The sequence below is a fragment of the Diabrotica virgifera genome, chromosome 8 (genome assembly GCF_917563875.1).
Source record: "Diabrotica virgifera virgifera chromosome 8, PGI_DIABVI_V3a".
Classification (NCBI taxonomy): Eukaryota; Metazoa; Arthropoda; class Insecta; order Coleoptera; family Chrysomelidae; genus Diabrotica; species Diabrotica virgifera.
The window spans coordinates 74781055-74805950 of NC_065450.1; the positions used below are offsets into that span (position 1 = coordinate 74781055).

General features: G+C 31.6%; 1 protein-coding gene across 2 annotated transcripts; it reads left to right on the forward strand.

Annotated features, from left to right (window-relative positions):
* On the forward strand, positions 1-24291 carry LOC114340447 (facilitated trehalose transporter Tret1). 2 transcript variants are annotated; one of them, XM_050658429.1, is made up of 3 exons: positions 39-130; positions 3919-3956; positions 22921-24291. In XM_050658429.1, exons 1-3 carry the CDS (start codon positions 102-104, stop codon positions 24231-24233), a joined length of 1380 nt encoding a protein of 459 aa, XP_050514386.1. In that variant the 5' UTR covers positions 39-101; the 3' UTR covers positions 24234-24291. The 2 variants fall into 2 exon arrangements, with proteins under 2 accessions (XP_028146988.2, XP_050514386.1); XM_028291187.2 differs by lacking the exon at positions 3919-3956 and having other exon boundaries at positions 1-130.
* The last annotated feature ends 605 nt before the right edge of the window (positions 24292-24896 follow it).

Consider the following 24896-nt stretch of genomic DNA (forward strand, 5'->3'; position numbering starts at 1 on the left):
AATTACCTTATCATAGAGAATCTAAAAACAGTGCTTATACGAAATAACAAAACCTAAAATTTGATAATGGCTAACAAGCAAGAAAAATCTAAAGAAAAAGAATGGTTTCAAATATTAGTTATTTTAATCGGTAAGCAATACATATTTCTATAAAAGTCGTAGCTAATCTAATGTAACTGAATTGTTCTAATTTAACTAACATAATTTTAATGCTCTTTGTTTTTGTTTTTTTTATACCATAACTGTAATTGAATATCTCTTATTGTATAAAGGGAATAAGTCCACTTCCGTACGAAATTAAAGTGAGATATACATTTTGTTAAACCAACGTCGACGGATCGATGAGTCTATAGTATTTTTACTAAAAAAACGTTATCACGTAGGTCAAAATTTTTGACGTAAGAGAACTGTCAAAACATTAGAATGTGACTTTTCATTATTGCCGTGTTTATAATAAACATAGCAATAATGAAAAGTCACATTCTAATGTTTTGACAGTTCTCTTACGTCAAAAATTTTGACCTACGTAATAACGTTTTTGTAGTAAAAATACTATATAAAGGAAATTTGTATCTCTCACCGTACGCGAAATATCTCACGATAAAATTTTTGTTGGGCGTACAAACGGAACTAGTCCGGGACTGATTACCTTTATACAATAATTCTTGTGGTTCCACCATCGTTTGTGGCACTTTGTCGTTTATTTTATTACTTCGGTTAGCTTCCGTTAGGTTAGTCATACGATGTATTTTAGGTCTTGTTTGTAATAATAAACCTTTTTTATAAACGAATTAATAATTTAACTGTAGAGAAGCAGCACTATTTCAACTTTTATTCATTGATTGTATAAGGGAATCAAGTCCCAGCCTTTAAAAACGACTTTTTGGCCTTATTCGTTTTCAAAGCCAAGTTTGCTGTATCACATATCACTCTACTAGTCTCCTTCTACATTTCATCTGTAGAACAAAATTTGATAGATTATCAAGTTTCTAAATTAAATAATTTTTTTCGTTTTTCTCAAAACTAAGTATTGTGGACTTATACCCTTTATACAATAAGCGCTTCAATTTCATATATTATGAAAAAGTAATTTTGTTCAGTAGTAGTATTTCAATTTAGGCATGATCCATTTATGAGTTTTTTTTCTAAAGAAAAAATTTATATAAACATTAACTAGTTATCATAAATAATTATAAATAATAAAACCAAAAAAATAATACGGGCTACAGAAGACAATAAAAACAAAAATAGTAAGAAAAAATTATTAAAAAACCGATCTTTAATGTAAAAGATAAAAATGAAAGAAATTCACATAACGGGGACGATATACGGCTCCATATGTTAAATATGAACGATTTTATGAAGACCTCAATGTAAATCAGCAGCAAATGACATAAAACTATGAAACCATGGCTCAGAACAAATTCCAGACATAGCAATAGACGAAATATATGAAAGATGAAAAGAAAGATGAAAATGTGTAAAGCACAGGAAAAAAATCGCGGACAACCGAAACAATGAAGAATAGAGGCAAAGAGCTGATACGTAGAATACGGAAACTGTTTAACCGTTGTTGATATAAATAAAAAATCCCTGAAAAGTAGAATAATGACAATAACAAGAAAGATTCATTCGGAATAGTGGCAACGGTTCTGAATGTAAAGACATAGTATTTTTCACTTAGCAACGATAAGTGGAAGTCATATAATGCCCCAGGGCCTTATCCAGATTTAACCTATGTATTTTTGGGTGGCTCAGCATGTCAAGCTTGTAACACTGTAAAAAGTTCTGTGATAATTGTAGCCCTTTTAAGGGTTTTTAAATAATTATATGTTTTATAAAGGAAATTATTCATTAAAAATAGAAATAAATAAAAAAAACTTTGAGGAGGCTGTGGACTGTGGAGGACAAAATAGTTGAGATTTTACGCAATTTTATGTAAATTATAAATATTTTGCATATCATCAAGCTTTATTAAACAGTTAGTTTGTCTATCATTAGGGGAGTACATATAGATTTTCACTTCGGAAAAAATCAAACAAGATAGAACTTTTTGTAATTTCATTAAGAAATGTTTAAGAGGAAACAGTAGCGATCAACAGGTAGCAAAAACGCGTTTCAAGATTGCGGCTGTAATTTTGAATATTTTTTCAAAATATTTGGCACACGTATTCGTAATATAATAAAGATTGGCGGTACAGAGCCCAATTTGAAAAATATATTAATATGTGGAAATTACTCTGTAATTAAATACAATATTAAAAAAACGAGCCTGTACCGCCATTAAGAAGAACAAAAAAATACACTTTCTTCAAATAAACTTTTTTATCCGATGCCTAGATTTTGTGTCATTTTGGAACTACTAAAATTTTTTATTTCATTAGTAGTTCCAAAATGACACAAAATCTAGGCATCGGATAAAAAAGTTTATTTGAAGAAAGTGTATTTTTTTGTTCTTCTTAATGGCGGTACAGGCTCGTTTTTTTAATATTGTATTTAATTACAGAGTAATTTCCACATATTAATATATTTTTCAAATTGGGCTCTGTACCGCCATTCTTTATTATATTACGAATACGTGTGCCAAATATCTCGAAAAATATTCAAAAATACAGCCGCAATCTTGGAACGCGTTTTGGCTACCTGTTGATCGCTACTGTTTCACCTTAGTAAACAACATATCAAAAAGTTCTACTCGAGAAGTGGGTGCTTCATTTTTTATTAAACAAATGAACTACGAAGTTTGATGTTTTTTTAAATAACTCCGAAAATATAAATTTTAGAACAAAACTGACTTGACCATTGAAAAATTCAGAAAATTTTACAAAAAAAACTTATATAAAGAGTTGTCTAAAATTAAATCTGTATCTTCTATAATTTTTTATTTATAACGCTAGAGTCACCCTTCTCACAAACATTGGCGCACTGTAAACTAGCGTACGAAGTGCACGGTTGAGTTTTTTAAATGTAATTCTTTAACTGGGAGGGAAAGAATTCGAAATGAGGAAGTAACACGACGAATTGGAATAGATGGTTACTTAACAACAGACATTGAGAGGAAACAGTTGATTTGGTATGGTCATGTTCAAAGAATGGAAGACACAAGATTGCCCAAAAAGATCTTGGAGTAGGTACCACCAAACCGCAAAAAACGAGGAAGACCCAAAAAGACATGGAAAGAAGGGGTAACCAAAGCAATGAGTACAAGGGATCTTAGAGATGGCCAATGGGATGATAGAATGACGTGGAAGTTAGGCATCGGACAACGTCGAAAGACGTTTTAAAACCGATACATACATACAATTAACTGATGGATCAAATGAAATTTTGTAAATTGAACCTAAAAGAAGAATAGTTAAGCTATCTTATGGTTATAATAAAAAGAAATAAAATGTATGGGCATAAGTACGGTGGGGGCGGAAAATAAGCCTTACATGAATTTTATTTAAAAATGATTTAAAAATGTGTAACTAATACAATTTTTCTTATAAAACCCTCAATTTTGCACAACTTACCTTTCAAGTATCGTACTAAATGATTTTTCATTAAAAAAAATCTCAAAAATTTAATTCAAATGATATGACGTCTTAAAAAATGTAATTTTTGAAATCTTCGTAGTTTTGTAGAATTACCACCAATTTAAGACGGTATTACTCAAGTTTGAACAGATCTATTACAGTTTTATAAGTGCTGTTTTAAAGGATAGGATGTAGTCTTTAAAATGCACTAAAGTATTTTACTTTAGAATTGAAATAGACTATATATATCCATATACTCCCTTAGTCCTTTTGCAACCCTCCTCCCAAAAAATTTTATTCGTAAAATTGAGAGTATCCTGTCATTCTATGGATATGGCAGGTCTCAGAAATTCATCGCAATTTCCCATTTTTTTCCTCATGGAAAATCTAATTTTTACAGGAAATGTCACAGGAAACCCGTGGATTTTTCCATAAATTGTAAGTATCTTTTCTAACCTTCCAATATTGCAAAGGTCAGGACTGAAAAAATCGTGGTTGAAGTTCTGTTAATATCTCCCGGTTTATTATATCGTATTGTATGTAATAAATAATTAGACAAGGCGAAAACGGCGGGTTCGTTGGAAAAAATATTCCCATGAGATATTTTTGCATAATCACATTCGTGAGACACCCCAGAATAAGGTTCAAGAAGTCGCTCATGCGAAAAGTGGTCCAATTTTTTTTAACAATTTTTTTTAATCAAATTACAAAAATCAGTATTTTCGGCCCGAACAAATTTTTTTTTTAGATTTTTCGGACCATTCCAGACAGAAAAAGTCTCTGAATTTTTCTCTAAAGTTGTTCGTGTTCGAGTTATAAGCAATGTAAAATTTGAAAAACGCGAAAATGGCCATTTTTAAGACTTAATAACTCGATTAAAAATGATTATTATGAAAGTCAGAAAGTGACTAAATCAAATTTAAAGCCCCCCCTCTCTTCATGATCCTGAAGAAATTTGTGTCATTAATTTATTACTAAGCTGTTGTTTTTAATTATTAATAATGAGTGGTAAGATCATATTGTCGCGGCTGTAAATGTGAGTGCTAGTGAGATGCGCCATTGGACTGCCTGATCGACATCTCTTTCGCACTCATCCTGGACGGCCGCCTAATACAGTTACAGAACAGCTTAGTAATCAAATAATGACAAAAATTCCTTCAGGATCTTGTAGTGGGGCTTTAAACTTTGATTTAGTTATTTTCTGACTTTCATAGTAATCACTTCTAACCGAGTTATTAAGCCTTGAAAATCGCCATTTTTCGTTTTTTTCAATTTTAAAATGCTTCTACTTCGAAAACGATTAACTTTAGATAAAAATTATAAGAGACCTTCTTTATCCAGAATGGTACAAAAAACAAAAAAAAATTGTTTCGGCCAAAAATATTGATTTTTACAATTTGATTAAAACAAATTGTTAAAAAAAATTTGGACCACTTTTCGCGTGGGCGACTTGTTGAATCTTATTCTGGAATGTCTCACGAATGTAATTATGCAAAAAAAATCTCATGGGAATAATTTTTTTTTAAATAAATATAATTAGTGCAGTTACTGAAAGTGGATATGAACTATTACCTCCGATTTCGTTGAACCTTCATCGATTTGCATGAAAATTGGTTAGTGGTTAGAGGAAATCTCAAGGAACAAAGGTGACATGGTGTCAACTTGCGCTTTTATCCTGGGGTGGGTGGGTAACACCCCTTCTCGTTGGTAAAAATTATTTTAATAATAATAACCCCATAATTCAATAGAAGGACAAACTATAAGCAAAATTTATTATGCAAAGTTATTTAAATAAATCAAAACTTTTTGAGTTATTAAAGATCAAAGATTGTAGTTTTTGAAATGTATATTTTCAAATTGAATGTATATTTTTTCGGCGAGTACTCAAATCTAAGTATTCAAGCCTAAATAACGGGAACATGATGCACTTTATGACATAAACTTATTAAACATTTGTCAAAGTACTTAGAAATATCAAATGAGCACCCGAACCAGTCGATAGCCTTAAAATTTGTGCTCCAAAATTTTTTCAAAATATATCTTTTAAAAAGTTTTCCAAAAAAATGTTATGGTTTTTTTTAAATCACTCATCAAACTACGTTGCATAATCTTTTAAACCCCTTACTTTTTTAGAAATGAAAGGGTAAATGGCCCCGGTTACATTGTTCTCGCAGCAAAATTTAAGCTTTAAGCGTTTCTATCTCGGTTATTTTTTACCTTACAGAAATAGTTAAAAAGGTAAAATATTAAGTACACAAAAAACTAAAATTTGGTTATTTTTGGTTTTTACGTATATTGAGTATTTTTGGAGTTATTATCAAACAAATATGAGAATTACGATAATTTTAAAAATTCTGATTTTTTTAAATTATATCTTTTTTTCAAAAATATGCATTCTAAACCGGTCGAAATTGTTGAAATAATTACTTATACTAATATAAAGAAATTCTTGTAAGGATTACTGTAAAGGACCCCGCACAAACCTTATGGAAAATAGGTCCCAGTGGATTTCGTTCATACTTTGGGAAAATACTCTTTGAAGCATCCTGATAAAAAGTTCTCATGGGCACAACTCAATCGTATGAAGGATTTTCAAGATATAGAGGCCCAAACTCGGGAAGCTTTAAGATTTACGGGGTATTCCAATTCCGTGAGTTGCTGGTTATTTGGCAACATGTAGAAGTTTGGATCAAGGAATAGTACTAGTAGTCTAGAATTTTTCCTGGCTATCCAATGGCGACCTTAACTTTGACGTTGACTTTCAACGGACCTCATCTTCTAGAGTTTCGAGGGATTTAGGCATTCAATTGATATAAACAGATTACTCATGGGTTTTTGGGATCGCAAAATAGGAATATGTTATCAGAATTAACCTGCGGATGACGTGGTGGCCAGGGCCACTGCAAGGGACGTCATCTTCTACAGTTTCGATGGTTTTCGGTATTTAATTGATGCAAATTAATTACTGGAGGGTTTTTTGAGGTCGCTAAACACGGGGTCCTTTAAATTTTTGTGGAAATGACATGTGTTTTATTTTTCACTTTTTCCTAAAAAATTCGAAAGGGTTCTCTTATTTTCATCATAACTTGCTTAATTTTGATGCTACTAACTTCTTCTGGAGCTAATTTGATAGGTATTCTGAAGTACTTTGACAAGTGCTTAGACGGTAATTTTATAAAATGTATCGTTTTCCCGTTATTTAAGCTTGAATACTTAGATTTGAGTACTCGTCGAAAAAATATACATTCAATTACCAATAACTCACTTTGAATTAACATTAGTTTAGTTCTTTAAGTGAGAGGTGTATTTAGTTTCTTATTATCTTCAATTTTGGCAATAATAACTTTTTTGTAAAAGCTTATGGTTTTTGAGTTATACGTGAAAAACCGCTTTAAAACATGCATTTTTTGGGAAAAAAATTAAATTTTTGATCTTTAATAACTCAAAAAGTATTGATTTATATTAATAACTCATATAACAAATGTTGCTTAGAATTAGTCCCTCTATCGATATATTGTATTATTTTTATTTAAATAATTTTCACCCTCGAGAAGGGGTGGCATCCACCCCCAGGGTAAAAGAGCAAGTTGGCATCATGTCACCTTTGTTCCTTGTGGTATCCTCTAACTACTCACCAATTTTCATGAAAATCGATAAAGGTTCAACGAAATCGGAGGTAAAGACCTTCAGTGACTGCACTAAATTTAGCTTATCGCTTGTGGTTTTACTTCTCTTACCTTGATTTCAATAAGCAAACATTAGTCAAAAATAGAGAGCATAAAACTACATAAATGATAAAAACAATGCATATATTCAACATATTAAACGAATAATTTAACATATCTGTTCGCAAATTAACTTTAATGATGATTAATTCATCAAAATACTTGGATTTAATGTATTTATAAAATATTATTGGCTAATAAATAGTTTTATTGTTTGCATTTTTAAAGAAGTTGTTTCTGGTAATGTTAATCTTTAAGTTATATTTAATACATTTCAGATTGCAATTTAGGGTTAATACTTAAGAGGGGGGATGTTTTGTCTATCAAGTCATAAAGTGATACATACCGGAATATTATTTTGAATTGCGGAGGAATATACAATAGAGAACGGGAACAGATGTTAAACGTTTCTCACTACGCTCAGAGTGCTAGTGCGAAGCTGCTGCAAAACGAGTTTAAGGTTCTATTCAACATGCTGTATTTCTGCAGCAAATTTTGAGAGAGTATTCTTAAATGTAATTTCATGTAAAATTATAAGATGAAACAAAAATTTCAAATTCCTAAACCATACTCCCCTCCCCCTTTAACACTTAATACAAAAACGAGCAGATATATATATTCCGCTTCCATACAAAGTCAGTCCAGTAATAGGTAAATGAATGAACAATGTCAGACCAGTGAAACAATGTCAGACCATATACGTGGCTCCGGATTGTTTCTCGCAGTTTTCTACATCAATTTGCATATTTTATTGACTATTGCGGAAGAAAATGAAAGAGTATGGCATTATCTACTGCAAATGATACCAACATGCCTATATTTGAGCCACATATAGTCAAAAAGTGCAAGGCAAAACTGAAGTCAAGTGGCTCCACATTGTACGAAGGATTGTTTTGTTAGTTCCAACTAATTCCGCCTAAAATTATATACAAGCGCTGTTGCATCTATTTGTATATATGTCTTAAAATTAGCAATTCCGAACCAACAGAAGTGGCAACAGCGTTGGTTGTAACTATCAATACAGTATATCGTTTCGTGTCACCTCAGGTAAAAAGAGGATATTATATTGAAACGGTGGACTCGAGGGAGTGACACAATACAATGATCAATTTGTCGTTCTTAAATTTAAATGGATTCTGGTTATTTGGAATACATAACAGATTTTCATAAAATGTATATTTATTGTAAATTATAGTAGAAAGAACAATATTCTTTAATTGAGTTCCAAATTTTAAAGAGAACAAAATTAACAAACTAATGTAGAGATATTTTGAGATGTTTTTATTTTGTTTTATAATGTCGTATAAGGTATATTTTCTTTTGTTTTTTGTCACTTTTTTACAGACAAATTGGCTGTCTTAATTTTAACGTAGATTATAGTTTGGAAAAGTAATTAATTCTTGTAAAATGTTGAGAATGTGGCGATACAATGCTCTCGTCTCTTGTCATGTCCGACCGATCTTTGTGACTTTATTATTTTAACTATATCTGGTTAGTCATATAAGTGCTGGTAGGTTCCCACTTTGTACAGTTCTCTGGTGTCATCTTTAACTGCTCCATATATTCCTGTAAGAATTCTTCTTTCTGTGATTTTTAAGCAGTTCTCGTATTGTTTTGTCATTGTCCATGTTTCACAGGCATACGTCATTATAGACCCGAACGGTAGATTCTTATTTTGTACAGCTGGATACATTTTTGGATTTTATTATTTTTTTGTAACGCAAACCAGCAACGATTTGCACTTTGTATCTTGTCTTTAATATCTGTTTATGAGTAATGATGTTGACAGATCTGATCGTAGCTCCCAAATGTTTAAACTAATGAACCCTTTTAAAGTTGTACTGGTCCATTGTAACGTTTTACTCTAATATTTTGTCTCACTGTTCCGTTCGTATTATAGCCATAAATTTTGTATTATTCTTATTTATTCGGAGGCCTATTTGTTTTGCGGTATTTTACAGTCTAATAAAGTCTTCCTTGATACCTATCGTTGTATTTTCTACTATCGGCCAAAACCAGTATAGTGTGAAGCCCTTGTGTTATAATATGTAATGTGAAGATAGTGTAATATTATGCGAGGAGTGTTTCTGTGCTCGTTTTGTACACAATACTCTCCAATACGGCATTTGCTCTAACCCTTCAACGCCCAACCTTTTTTAGGTTCCATGTATGCCCACGGGTGGGTAAAAAATGTTCACCTCGAAAATAGCTAATATATTTATTGAGAGTTGTTGCAAATGGATTAAACTTAAGAATCTTATGTTATGCTTAATTAACACACCATCTTCTAAAATATTAATATAAACAATTTACAAACCTTACAACAAAATTACAATGTACATCAAAATTAAAATACGAGTAAAAGCCAGTAATTCAGATTTGTCGATTTTCTCCACATTCTTCTGTTCAGCCTCCCCATTGGCGGATAATTATGTCGATTATGTAATTATACGTAGATAATTATATGGATTATGGTCCTTCTTCTTCTTTTAGTGCCTATTCGTTTCGAATATTGGCGATCATTCTGGCTATAATTATTTTATTAACTGATGCTTTAAATAGATTAGTTGTTGTTGTGGAGAACCATTTCCTCAGGTTCTTTAACCATGATATTCTTCTTCTCCCAATTCCTCGCTTTCCGAATACTTTACCTTGAAGGATTACCTTCAGTAATCTGTATTTGGTGCCCTTTCTCATTATGTGTCCGAGATATTCTAACTTTCTCCTTTTAATGGTATACATCAACTCTCTTTCTTTGCCAACTCTTCGTAATACGGTCTCGTTGGTTATTTTGTCAGTCCATGATATCCTTAGGATTCGCCTGTATAGCCACATCTCGAAGGCTTCAAGTTTTATGTTCCTACCAACGAGAAATTATATAGAGACCTTTAGTAGCAAGTTTTATCAAGGGTGTATTTTTTGTGCCCACCCATATTTAACTCAAGATATTACTTTTACTTTCAAAAATGTCGGTAAAACCAAATTAACATTCGATAAAGGGCTGTCTTTTTAAAAATAATAATCTAAAATAAATAATCTAATAATGACTAAGAATCAGAGAGGTGTTATTTGCTTTTAATGTGTTAGCTCAAAGATGTATAGATATGAATGTGGATGTGCATGTTTGTTACGTTGATTTTGAGAAAGCATTTGAAAAAGTAAGACATGAACAATTAGTACAAATTATAAAGACAAAAAACATAGACCAAAGGGACTTCCGAATAGTAACAAACCTTTACAGGAATCAAAGAGCATAAATTGTAATAGATACAAACCCGGTCCAGAAATTGAAATCAGGAGAGAAGTTAAGCAGGGATGTGTTATGTCTCCATTACTCTTTAATGTATATAGTGAAGCCATTTTTGAAAAAGCATTACTTTCTCATAGTGAAGGAATAATACCAAACGGGAGATCTATTAACAACATAAGATATGCAGATGATACTGTAATTATCATAGCAAGCTCTGCTGAACAACTCCAACTACTACTAAACAAAACAAACAGTTTCTGTGAAGAAAATGGACTAAAAATTAATACAAAAAAGACAAAATACATGATACTAACTAAGAAAACATACAACCAAACATTCATTTGGGATATGCACCGATAGAAATGGTCGATACATACAAATACCTAGGAACCTGGATTTTATAGAATAATGACAAAACAACAAACAACAGAAATAAAGACCAGGATAGAAATAGCAAGAAGTGCGTTTGTAAAAATGAAAACAGTTTTCTGCAACAAAGACCTTGGATTGGAACTGAGAGTAGGAGCTTTGAGATGCTACGTGTTCTCGATACAGCAATATGGACTTGAAAGTTGAACATTAAAGCAAGAACATATAAATAAGCTACAGTCATTTGAAATGTGGTGTTACAGAAGGATGCCTAGAATAGCATGGACACAGAAGAAAACGAACACGGAAGTATTGCGAGAATTTGACAAATAATGCGAAATAATGTACACAATAAAAATAAGAAATTTATAATATCTGGGACACGTAATGAAGAGATAGCGATATGAAATGCTAAGACTGATATTATAGGAAAAGATAAGAGGCAGAATGAGTATTGGAAGAACGAAAGTGTCACGGTTGAAGAATTTTTAAGGAACTGGTTTAAATGCAGTTCTGTAGAACTCTTCAGCGCAGCGGTAGATAGAGTAAAGAGAATGATGATGATATCAAAACCACCGCACCGATTGGTAGACGGCACTTAAAGAAGAAGAAGCAAAGTCGCAGAATAAAGTTAAAACATTTAAAAGTACCTTTTGACGATAATGGGAGATATTTATTGGACAAAACTATATTTAGTCACATTATATTAAATTTTTTAGAAGTTATTGAATGACATATTCAGATATTCATGGTTGTATTTTATGTATTCTTATACTAACATTATTTAACATAAGAAATGCTGAACTTTTGTTTATTATTCCAATTGTAAAAACAAACTATTTAGGTACAAAATAACACAATATGTATAATAATTCCAACTATGAAATTATTAAAGGACTAAACTAAAGGAAGTGATTCATAGGATAGGTACCGATATTTTTTATGGCTAAGTCGGAATCGTAAACATGGGTAATAATACCTATTGTAAAATTTTAAGTGAATGCAGTCCGACAAATCCCATTGTGAAAATGTGAATAAGCAAATAACTATAGGTACGAGGTACATATCTTATTTACAATTCACAAAAATTTATTGAAACAGTTATTCTTACGTTTCATAATTTCCGAGATGTTTAAATATCCACAATGTTAGACTTTCTTGTATTTGTTTATATTTAAATAAATTTTTAGGCCTGGATCCCGCGTGCCAAAAAAAAGTTGATTAATAACATGCTGAATATTTGTTAATAGCTTAACGGTGTTTAGTCGGACAAACTTTGATGTATGGGAACACTGTAACAGGGGAAGTTTTAATTGTGGAACTTATCATCCTGACAAGTTTATGATTGTGAAAACTAGCAGGGTGTTTTTTAAGTTTATTTAGTAGGTAGCAAACTTTACATAATATATGAAAAAAAATTTTCCCTCAACTTTTACCGAAAGTATACTTTTTCTGACCTGATTGTAGGGAGCAAAGTCGTACTTTTCCTGCAAAAAGTAAGAAAACCATGTATTTAAACGAATATAGATGTATGCTTCACAAAATCAGTATGGTACATTCCATGTCAAATCACTCAGGCAAAAAATTTTGGATCTCCGATTTGTCTGAAAATTGGTATATAGCTTCTGCGGGACGTAAACATAAGATATTTAAGGTCAAAAAATCTTCTTCTTTTTTCTCAAAATGTTATTTTATGCGATTTTACAGTGATTTGGTGTTTATTTAAACAAATTTGCATTTTCTGTCGTAAAGTATCAATGAAAAACATAACATTTTAATAGAAAGGACTCAAAATGTCATTATATGGCATTATAACAAGTTATTTTGAATCAAAACAAGTTTTTGATCAAATTTTATAGTGTAAAAAACGTTAAAATACCGGTTTTTACATTTTCCTCCATTCCCAAAATACATCATCATCGATTTGGCTAAAAATTTGCCCACGGATAGCCAAAAGATAGGACTTTAAGTGGTTAGAAGGATTTGAATTATATTACAATACCAAAAAAGTTACATGCAGTAATATCAGATTCAAAAGTATATATTAGTCCAGTCGGGATAGCATTTGATCTTGAATGCCGAGCTGCCCAAAATTTTATTTTTCTGATCTTTAGGGGAGTCAATAGTAGCCTAAATTTAAATCACAAATGAATTCTTCTGTTACGTTAGCCGCCATCTTGATTTTAAAGGAGAACCTGTTTTGCTCAATATCTCCGCCATTTTTAACTTTTCGACAAAAATGGGAGGACCTGAAATTGTTCCAAATAAATCGTATTTACAATTATTACAATTTCTTCTTAACAATTTTTGTCGTGAGGTCGATATTTTTGAGTTAATTGTACTTACAGTAGAAGCCTATATTTTTGACTATAATATTGCATGTGACTTTTTTGGTATTGTAATATAATTCAAATCCTTCTCATCACTTAAAGTTTCATGCTTTGTCTATCTGTTGGCAAATTTTCAGCCAAATCGATTATGATGTATTTTGGGAATGGATAAAAATGTAAAAAACGGTATTTTAACGTTTTCTACGCTATAAAATTTGATCAAAAGCTTGTTTTGAATCAAAGTAACTTGTTATAATGCCATATAATAACATTTTTAAGTCCCTTCTATTAAAATATTATGTTTTCCATTGATACTTTACGATAAAAAATGCAAATTTGTATAAATTAACACCAAATCACTGTAAAATCGCATAAAATAACATTTTGAGAAAAAAAAGAAGATTTTTTGACCTTAAATATCTTATTTTTACGTCCCGCAGAAGCTATATACCAATTTTCAGACAAATCGGAGGTCCAAAATTTTTTTTGCTCCAAAATTGAGTGATTTGAAATGGAATGACCCGTATATAAAAGTAAAATGATTTAAATCTCGTAACTCGAACAAGTTCTAATTTAAATCTCGTAACTTTTACTTCCCATTTCAACTAAGTACGTTGTATTTAAAATTTCTAGGCGTGAAATTTGTAAACGAGACTGTGAAGTTGATTTTGTAGACGAAAACGGCCAAATGTAAAATGATTTAAAAGTCTGCACTTTTTACGCGTTTTAATATTACGGCAACACTGCCTGGCTCGGGAATTACCGTATGGATACCTATTGGAGTATAAAGATGGACTGGGTTTGTATGAATCTTCTATCGGCTCAGGATTGTTAGAAATTTTTAGGTGATATATTTTTTTTCTACAAATCTTTTATTTGCAAACTATGTCAAGTATATATTTCATAATTCATTACGTCACATATCACCTAAGTTTAAATTTGAAAGATATACTCCTCTAACTCTATCAGAAATCGATGGCTCGGGATAACTGTTTTGTCTAATGGACTGACTTTGTACGAAGGATGTATATATATATATATATATATATATATATATATATATATATATATATATTTATTTTTAGCATCTTATGACGTCCCCCCATGTTAAACCGTAGTCTCTCGTGGCTTCCAGGTCTTCGTGAACTCCGATATACGGTTGCCACGAGGACTTTCCCTAAAATGTATCGCAAATGAAAGGTACCACTTCCTACAATGCTTACACAAAATATTGGCCGGACGTCCTCAGTCACGTTATCTGTATAATAATATACACATTACTTGGAGCAATTGCCGTCAGGCGCGCCATGTTCGCTTGCTGTATATCTAAAATCACTTTAACGGTTTTGATGGCATCCAAATATATATTTATTCAGTTTGCGGTTGTAGTGGTCTCCGTATATTTGAGTTTATGTCCTCATGGCTTCCACTGCGCTGTTGTCACCTCAAATGTTGGAATTTAGACTTCGGATATTTTTATAATTGATTATTGTAGTATGTTGAAAAAAATATTGTTGTGATATATTAATGATATTTTTTTGTATAATTAAAAATGTATTTTTTTTTCACTGCAAAAATAAAAAATTAAAAAGTATGTTCATTAAAATTGATGAATTTATTATAACCAGTTGCCGAATCTGCTGGTCTAATTGCTCAATTGTAACATATTATAGAAGTGTTAAAATTGAATTCTTAATTTTTTATTACAAAACTTTTACCTCGAAAGCGTAGGGTACAAGAGGACGGCTTAAGTAAAGTAAGTACAAAATTTTTAATAATATAATTTGTTCAACTAATAGGTGCAAAGGTGTCTGGAAAATAATAAAAATGTTTAAAACATTGCTTACTAATTTCATACACTCAATGTATTTTTTTATGTAAGGATATAGAAAATAATATTTTGAAAAATATTTAAAATATAGTAGTAAGTCTTAAATTTCACATTACATAAAGTAGTTAAGTCTGCTAGTCTACAAAATTAAAAACAAATAGAATACATACTTAAAAAAAATTAAAGCACTCATGCCATACCAAATGAACTACATTCTTACATATTTTAAAAAGAAAAATCTTTAATTTTGCCCAACCCGACTAAACTATCGGCAGGTAAAAAGTCTGCAGTATGCGGGGGCCCTACTGTTGAAATAGATTAGAAAATTAAAATAAACTTATCTACCATTATGAAATTCTAATTTGACACAAAAAACTGTATCCTGGATTAAGAACAAGTGTGTAGAATACTCTCGTGAATTAAGAAGCGTTTCTACTGTAGAGTGACCATATCATAAATTTGAAAAAAACGGGACACATCCAAGCAGCAGCAGCGCACCTATAATTTTTCTCTGGGGGGAAGGGGGTTGGCTTGGGCGTCGAAATTTTTTTCTATATTTTGTGAAAGACAAGTTACATTTTCCTGCTATTATTTATATATTTTTCATATGCCCTGGGGGAAAGGGGGTTTAGCTCCCAAAACCCCCCCCCCCTGGGTGCGATACTGCCAAGAAGGGTTTGGAGCGATAATACACAAACAGGGATTGAAACACCGTCTTTTAACTAATTTGGAACCTATAAATCCTTTTCAATTTTAAATGTGTAATTTACGTACGATCAAGACTGCGAAACGCAGAAAACTAAAAAACTACGCTAGAATGACGTGGATAAACAACCAATCCGTCAAAACAAAACAGGGAAGAATAAAAAATAGCGAGAAACACAGCAAACTCAACAAATAAAAAGAAGAAAAATGACGGGTTTCGCTGGAGGACATTAAAAAAGACAGAAAACCATCAAATATAACAATTTTACAAAAAAGTCAGATAAAAAAATACGTCCAGCATTAAAACAAGAGTACTAAAAAAAAAAAAAAAAAAAAGAGAAACCCTGTTTGAAGACAAACAGATCGGCAGAATATGAGAAGAATATTACGAAAAAATGCTATTCGGTATGAAGGAAACAGATGAAGAAGAACAAGATAACAACGAAGTAGAAATTTTCACAGAAGAAAACGTACAAAAACAAATATTAAAAACATAGAAAACGGAAAAGCAGCAGAAGAAAATGAAATAACAGTGGAAAAAAAATACAGAGGAAGAGAATTACATAAGGAAATAAACCAGCTAATACAACAAAAAATATGAACAAAACAGACTACCAGCCGATTGGAACGCAGATATTATAGTAGGTACCTCCTATATACAGTAAAACCCCGCAAATCCTAACTAATTGGGGGGACAGCCTGTTCGGATTCCGAAAAGGTCGGATTATCCGAAAGTTAGCCTAACTAATAATTGAAAGTTTACTTTGTCGTTGATTTTGAGTCGCTGTGCCTGTCTCTCTCCCTCTTTTCATCATTTGTGCTTAGTCGTTAACTCCATGGCTTGATTTCTAATTTGAATAAGCTCCATTTTTCCCCGTTCCCCTATACAAGATGGATCAGAAAACTAAGAAGAAAGTGTAATTACAGAATGGATTGAAGCTGACGACAAAGGGAGCGAAGAATTTACGGATGAATACATTGTAGACTTGGTTCAACCTCAAGGCAACCCTAATGACTAATGAAGATGAAGAAAGCGAGGAAGAAGTTTCCCTGTCATATTGAGTGTCACACGCAGATGCCACTAAAGCTCTGGGTGTGGCTCTACGTTACGTGGAGCATAACTCTGCTGCATTGTCAGTAGATGTAATGTTTATGTGTAAATAGAATTAGAATTAAACAATGGTTTCGAATTCACCTGTATAAGTTGCAAGTTGGGAGGGTCAGGTAGTAAAAAAGTTACGAATTGGCCGGTGTACATTTTGATTTGAAAAAGTTTGTCATTAAGAGTTACGAGTTGGCGCGTGTCCATTGGAAGAAGGAGAATGTCACGGTTAAAGAATTTAAGGGACTGGTTTAGATGCAGTTCTATAGAACTCTTTAGAGCAGAGGTGGATAGATTAAAGATAGTGATGATGACATCCAACCTCCGATTAGGAGACGGCACTTGAAGAAGAAGAAGATATTAGATTTTACTGATTATGCCGCCCCCTTGTGATGCCGCCTGATGCGGCTGCCTCACCGCATCATAGAACGGCACAGCCCTGAAAATTACAGTCTTTTCGTTTAAGTCGCTACAGGTAAAAATAAGTAATTAAATATCTTATATCAGATGATAGAGTATTCATTTTTAGTAGATGAACAAAGGTTTAAAATGGCAGTTTTTGAATTTTGGTACGATTATTTGTTGCTTCGGAAGTTGCAAAAATAAACTTTTGCAAAAATAAACTTAAGACTGATATTACATGAAAAATTGGGTCAAACAGTCCATGTTCAGTCCAGATATAACAAAAAATTTCAAGGTGATTCGTCAATTAGTTTACATTTTATTCAATTTGTTTAATAAAAAATCCTTTTCTTTGCAATGATAAAGCATGCTTTTCTTCATAAAATAATAATGATACAGCAATTTTGTGGAAACTACATGAAAGAAGAATACTTATGTTTTCAAAGTTTTTAAAAAAATAATAAAAACTCATTTTTATCATTCCGAAAATATTTTAGTAAAGTAGAGTCATTTTTGGCTTATAAACAATTTGAATAACTTTGTTAGTATTGGCTGCAAACTAAATTAATCGACTAAGGGATGGAAAAAACCTACCGGTTATAACCTAAACCCAGTTTTTTTAATTCGAAACAACCGGTTTTACCGGTTGTTTTTTTGTCCCGGTTATAACCGGTTTTTTTCTTTTTAAAGTAATAACCATTGAAAAACCGAATAAGTTGCCTGTGGAAAAAAATTAATTTAGAGAAAAATGAAGAAATTTCTATATATTTTCGATCTTAATCATATAATATTATAAATAATAAATGCGAAGTAATTAACCCAAACAACCATAATTCAACTTTTATTTACTAATAGAGAACTGGACGAAAGTGTCACATCAGCTTTTATGAAACAATTTTGAGAATAGTTATTTAGATTAATAAATGTTTCAAAGACTGGTGAAATGCTGCATGTGATGATAATATTTACATAAAAGTATGTGATCTGCTTGAAATCGATATTCCAACCATCATCAGCTAAAAAATTGTTTATACTTGAGTACTTGAGACTTGAGACTCTTGTATAATGTGAATACCGAAATACGATTAGGAATCTCCATTATGTAATTTTTAAACAATAAATATTTCTTACGAAATAAATGGTAGGTATTATACAAACGTATTAAAAAATATTACCTACTGAAATTTTTTGATGGCAATAGAGAAGTAAATACTGAATTGGTTTATCGAATTTATTTTGTAAAATACCTATAAGTCATTTGGACATTTTTTAAAACTTGATAGATCCAAGGGACATTTTGATAGATCGATAGGATCATCACTTTTGGGAATATCTCAATTATTGACAACGCAATATACGCCGTCTACAACGAGCGACGAATCAGAGATTGGGGTACTCTGGCCCATTTTTAGGGTAACTTGAAAGCGCCTGGGAAATTTTTTATAGGTTGAATTGGTTGGGGAATTTTTCGGGAGGAAAATTGAGCAAACTAAAGTGCAATATAAATGTAACATTATAACTTATTGAGTATTTGCTTTTGATTAAAAAAAACCGAAAAAAAAGAGTTATCTGAATTAAAATAACTAAAATTAGTTAGTTATCCATAATTAAAAAAAAAATTATCAATTAGAAGAATGTAATTGCATACTAGAATACAGTTTTTAACTCCAAACAACTTTTCATAATAGCAATTTTCAATATTGTGAAAAATAAAGCTACTTTACTCTTGAGTGAAATTCAAACTTCTTGACATACCTCGTATAATATTCAAAAAATTTGATATTTGATGGTTAAATCTTAGGTTTTGGACCATGCAGAGCTTTTTATAAAGAATAACTTTTTTTCGTAAAATTAATAATAAAAAAGTTTTCCGTATGGATACAACTTACAGGGACATACTGTATAATTTCATAAAAATCGTTCAAGCGGTATCGGAGGATTATGGCAACTAACATTATGACAGGAGAATTTTATAGATGTAAATAAATAGATAACTATTAAAAAATAGGGGTTGGTGGTAGAAAGGTGAAAATTAAGGGTTTTATATATTTTTAATGGTACATAATATAAAATGAAGGTAGACAATTTTCTCCAAAACAATAAAAAAGTGGCAGGGGGCAACCCCCCTTATAACGTATGGGTGTAAATAATAGATTAGCACCTATTTTCAGTCCTACAGAATATACGTGTAAAATTTCATAAAAATCGGTCAAGCCGTTTCGGAGGAATATGATAACTAACACTGTTACAGGAGAATTTTATGTACATAGAAGTAACTGTGAATTAAATAAGTAATAAAAGTGGCTAACTTTGCTCGTAATTAACCTAGGCGAAAAGTTTTTTTTTGAAAATTCGTGTAAAAATATCAGCTTTTCAAATCCCAACGCAGATTTAGTCAATATGTTGATATGGTTATTAAAATTGTTTAGAAGCCAAAAATGATTCTACTTTCGTAAAATGTTTTCAGAATGCTAAAAATGACTTCTTATTGATTTTTTAAATAAGTTAAAAATATAAGGATTCTTCTCTCCTGTGGTTTCCACAGAATTGCTGTATTATTATAATTTTCTGAACAATAACATTGCAAAAAAAGCTCTTTGTGATAAACAAATCGAATAAAATTTAAACTAATTGACAAATCGTCTTGAAATTTATTGTGCATTATGGACTGTTTGACTCAACATTTCATGCAATATCAAAGTCTTAATTTCATTTTTATAACAATTTTTTTATAAGTTATAACAATTTTTTTATTTTCGAAATTTAGTTTTATTTTGCAATTTCCGAAGTAACAAATAATCGGATCAAAATTTAAAAAATTTTAAACCTTTGCTTATCTACTAAAAGGTGAATAATCTAAATAAGATATTTAATTACCTTATTTTTACCTGTAGCGATTTAAACGAAAAACTGTCATATTTGACCCTTATTTGTTAATTACTAAAATTCTCGTCCGAACTGTGACGGGCATTGTTGTATTTATAATGTAATAGGTATAACTCCAAAAAACCCATTTGCAACCTGGCTGGTCAAGTGTCCCGACAAAAACCTTATTTTTCTGGACTATTGCAACTAAGAGAAGAAAGAAAGAAACTTAAAAAAAAATGTTACAAAAAGAAGCAACCGAAGAAGGAAAAAGCAGTAGAAAGGAAATACAAAGAAAAAATATAGCGGTTAAAAAGCAAGCCAGGAAAGACAAAAGATACTATGTATATGATATGGTAAAAATGTCAGAAAAAGCTGCGCAAGAAAACGACCTGAAGATACAGTACAATATCATCCGAAATTTGACAGGGAAAACACTAAACAGTAATAAACAAATCAAAGATAAACAAGGAAATATAATTAAATCAGAACATAAAATAATACAAAGATGAAAACGACACTGCGAGGAAATATACTCCAAACACCAGATATAGACGAAGATAACGTAATACAGGAAATAAACATTAGAACAATTGAAATTACGAAAGAAGAAATACAAAACACACTGAATCAACTAAAAAAATGGCAAAGCCGCTGAAAGCGACAACCTACCGATAAATTTAATAAAGGCGGGCGCAAACAAATTAGTAGAAATGTTACACAAACTCAAGATATGGGCCGACCAGGAGCTCCCACAGAAATGGAACGAGGGTGTAACCATTAAGACACCAAAAAAGGGCGATTTAAATAAATGCGAGAATTGGCGAGCAATAACACTGCTAAGTGCCACATTCAAAATAATGTCAAATATCATATTGAATAGACTGAAGCCAGAACTAGACAAGAAACTAAGACTAAGAAGCAACCAAGAAGGTTTTCGTGCAAAACGCTCCACTATCGACCACATTTGTACTCTATCTGTACCTCTGTATCTTGTACCTGTACCGCTGTATCTCTTGTACTCTAGAATTATCTTGGAACAAGCTAGTGAATGGCAAAAAAATATAAACATGTTTACTTTGACTTTGACTTTGAAAATGCCTTCGATAGTATAAACAGAGAACAAATGTGGAAGATTCTAAAACTATATGGACTACCGATAAAATACATCAACTTAATCAGACTATTTGACAAGAAATATACAGCCAGACTAGAACATGCGGGAAAAATGGTAGTAGATGTAGTTATACAAAGCGGAGTTAAGCAAGGATGTGTGCTATCCCGACATTATTTCTAATAATAACGGACTGGATCATGCAGAAAGTAAGCAATAATAAAACAGGTATTAGATTGAAATTGCATGACTAGTTGGAGGATTTGTAGTTCCCAGATGACATTTCTCCCCTAACCGAACATGGCAGCCATAAGCAAAAGAAGCTTGCAAAATACTCCAGGGTAATGGGCCTGAAGATAAAGACGAAAAAAAACAAAACTTAAAAAACAGCAACCAAGAAACTAAAATTAAAATACAAGGAAGACAAATACAGGAGGTAGATAACTTTACATATTATCTGGGATCAACCATGGAAAAAAAGGCGCTAGTAGATCAGATGTAGAAAAAAGGATAGTAAAGGCACAATATGCACTCATTATATATTCATAATGCATTAAGGAAAATCTTGAACACACGCGATATATCAGAATTAACCAAAATTAAAATATTTACAGGAAGAGACAGGAAGAAACAACTAGCAAAAAATTAAAAACCTTTATAAATAAATCGTTGAGGAAAATCCTAAAAATATACTGGCCAGATAGAATAAAAAACATAGATCTACATAGAATAACAAAACAAGAGAAAATAACAGTCACGATTAAAAATAGGAAATGGAAATGAATTACACGGACTCTGAGGAAGGATCGAAATAATATAACCAAACAAGCAATCGAATACCAACCAGACGAAAGAAGAAGAAGAGGAAGACCTGATAATAGCTGGAGAAGAACTGTAATAAGAGATCATGAAAGAATTGGCCTGAGATGGAGAGAAGTCAAACAGAGAGCAATGGAAAATACTTGTATAGCAAATTTCGAAAGAATAAAACAGATAAGGATGCGCTGGGAAGGGATTACAGGAAGAGAGAGAGAGAGAGAGAGAGAGAGAGAGAGAGAGAGAGAGAGAGAGAGAGAGAGAGAAACAGTACCGATTATTATCAAAATAAAATTTAATAATATACCTAACCTAACTTATCGAAAGGCTCATCAAACAATTATTAACTTTAAAAAATAAAAATTTGTCAAGGGTATATAGTGGTATTGTTAAGTATATTACAATATAACTTATTCCATCGAAATCTTTCGAAATCCATAATCTTCTTCCATCGAAATAAAATAGAAAATCTAAAAGTTTAGAAAATACATCATTCATAACTACACCCAAGAAATAAGTTTTTCTAACCTGATTTAAGAGTATAAAAAAACGAAAACAAACAATTTACAGCAAATCCTTATCGTATATCCGAGCAAAACCACCTAATTGGCAAAAGTTATAAATAGAATTTGTCTGGGTTCTACAACTAAATTTGCACTTAAACACGACCAAAGTTAAATATTTTACTTGATATTATAAGTACGTTGGTGCCAGTATAACGGATGCCAAAGCGAGCGCTAACTGTATGAAATTATTCTTGTTAATATACACGCTGTATATTGCTCGGAAGTCACGAAGAGTCAAAACTATACAGAAGCCACGAGGGACGCAAATACAATATATATATATATATATATATAAATCTCCTTTTTCCAATATTTTTTTTATTTCAGCTGCTTCTCACGGATTTACAAGCGGAGCACTAACAGGATGGACGTCCCCATTCATGGTAAAAATAGTTGAGGACACAGAAAACTACAACGTGAGAGAAGACCAAGCTGCACTATTCGCTATATTAAACGTTGTTGGCCTTATAATCCTCACACCATTTTTCCCGCCATTTATCGACATAATTGGAAGAAAAAAGGCAATTGTTTTATCATCTGTACCATTTATAATATCTTGGTTAACAAAAGCCTTATTCACTAATCTATGGGCACTGTATATTGCTAGACTATTGGTTGGATTGGGGGATGCTTTGATCATGTGTGCTTATCCAATGTATTTTGGAGAAGTTGCTACACCAAAAGTAAGAGGAATTTGGGGAAATGCGTTTTTTATATTAGTAATATTTGGAACTTTTGTTATTAACGTTGTTGGCATATACTGTAGTGTTAAGTTGACTTCTTACATATTTCTAGCCTTCGAAGTATTATTTTTAATCCTCTCTCTGTTTATTCCTGAATCACCTTATTTCTTCATAGCAAAAGATCAACTTTCTTCAGCTAAATTATCGTTAATGAAGTTACGACAGAACAATGATGTTGATGTTGAATTCAAACTCATGCAGGATGATTTGAACAGACAACTTTCAGAGTCTGGAACATGGAAAGACTTATTCGTTATTGACGTGAACAGAAAGGCTCTAATGATAGCGACGTTTTTGCGATTTGCTCAAATAGTTTCGGGCCTCTGGGTCTTTGGAAGCTACACCCAGTTTGTGTTTCAGAAAGTTGTTAGCGACATTAGTGCTGAAACTTCAACAATAATTTACACTGGACTAAATTTCGTCATATATTCTGCTGCCATTTACAGTTCAGATAAATTTGGTAGACGAAAGTCTTTATTAACATCTCTAGCTGGTACTGGCATTGTGTTTTTGTTAGTAGGTGTATACTTTCTCATTGAAAAATTCCTTCCAGGAGTAAACCTACAGCCTGTTAACTGGTTTCCTTTAGCAGGTCTTATTATATTTTTATTGGTTTCATCCTTTGGAGTTGGTCCTATTCCTGCCTTAATGCAGGGAGAATTGTTTTCAGCTAGCATCAAATCCAAAGGTATTTCAATGGTGGTGGTAGCTTACGGTATAATAAAGATTTGCACCAATAGTGCATTTTATTATCTTTACGTATATACTGGATTATCTGGACCATTTCTGTTTTTTGCTGTTTCTAATTTTATTTCTTTAATAATTACCTATTTCATTGTACCAGAAACAAAAGGGAAGACATTGGAAGAAATACAACAGCATTTAAAAAACATGTAGTATTATAGAATTTTTATACTGTAATGAGTTTTGTAATATAGTATGTAATTTTATTAAACTCTGTATTTATTTCACACCTAATATGATTCTTTCTGTAGGATTTTCTGTACAGGCCAGGTTACTCACTGTAAGGACTGCCCTGTAACCATTTATAAAATATACAGAATGGTGGAAAGACTAAAGTTCCCTATATTATTGATAAAAACGAAAGATCTGACAACAACGTAAATAATATCTCATATACAATCACTACCAAAATATTATATAGTCATCTTATTAGTTGTTGGTTAAATATTGCAGGTGTTTATATTATAATAATATGTACTTAGTGTTTATATAATATTTAAAGCTGACCCAAATTAATGTTATTTAATAATAACCTACTTTTTATTAAATTTTCTAATATTTTATTACAATATTAGCCAATAAATGAACGTGAAATACGGCGATACCGTGTAATTTTCAGGGTCAACTCCGAATTTCTTGAAAATATGGATTATGTTCCTCTGACCCTCTATTTCATTATAGGCGAAGCAACGAAGCACTAAAAAGCGCAAAACCTAGCAATTTTGTGCAGTAAGATGAATCGTCATGCCACTTTTTGCATTCGATTCGAGAGAGTGTCAGGCAATTTTGTGGACTAAATTGATCTCTTTAGAACTC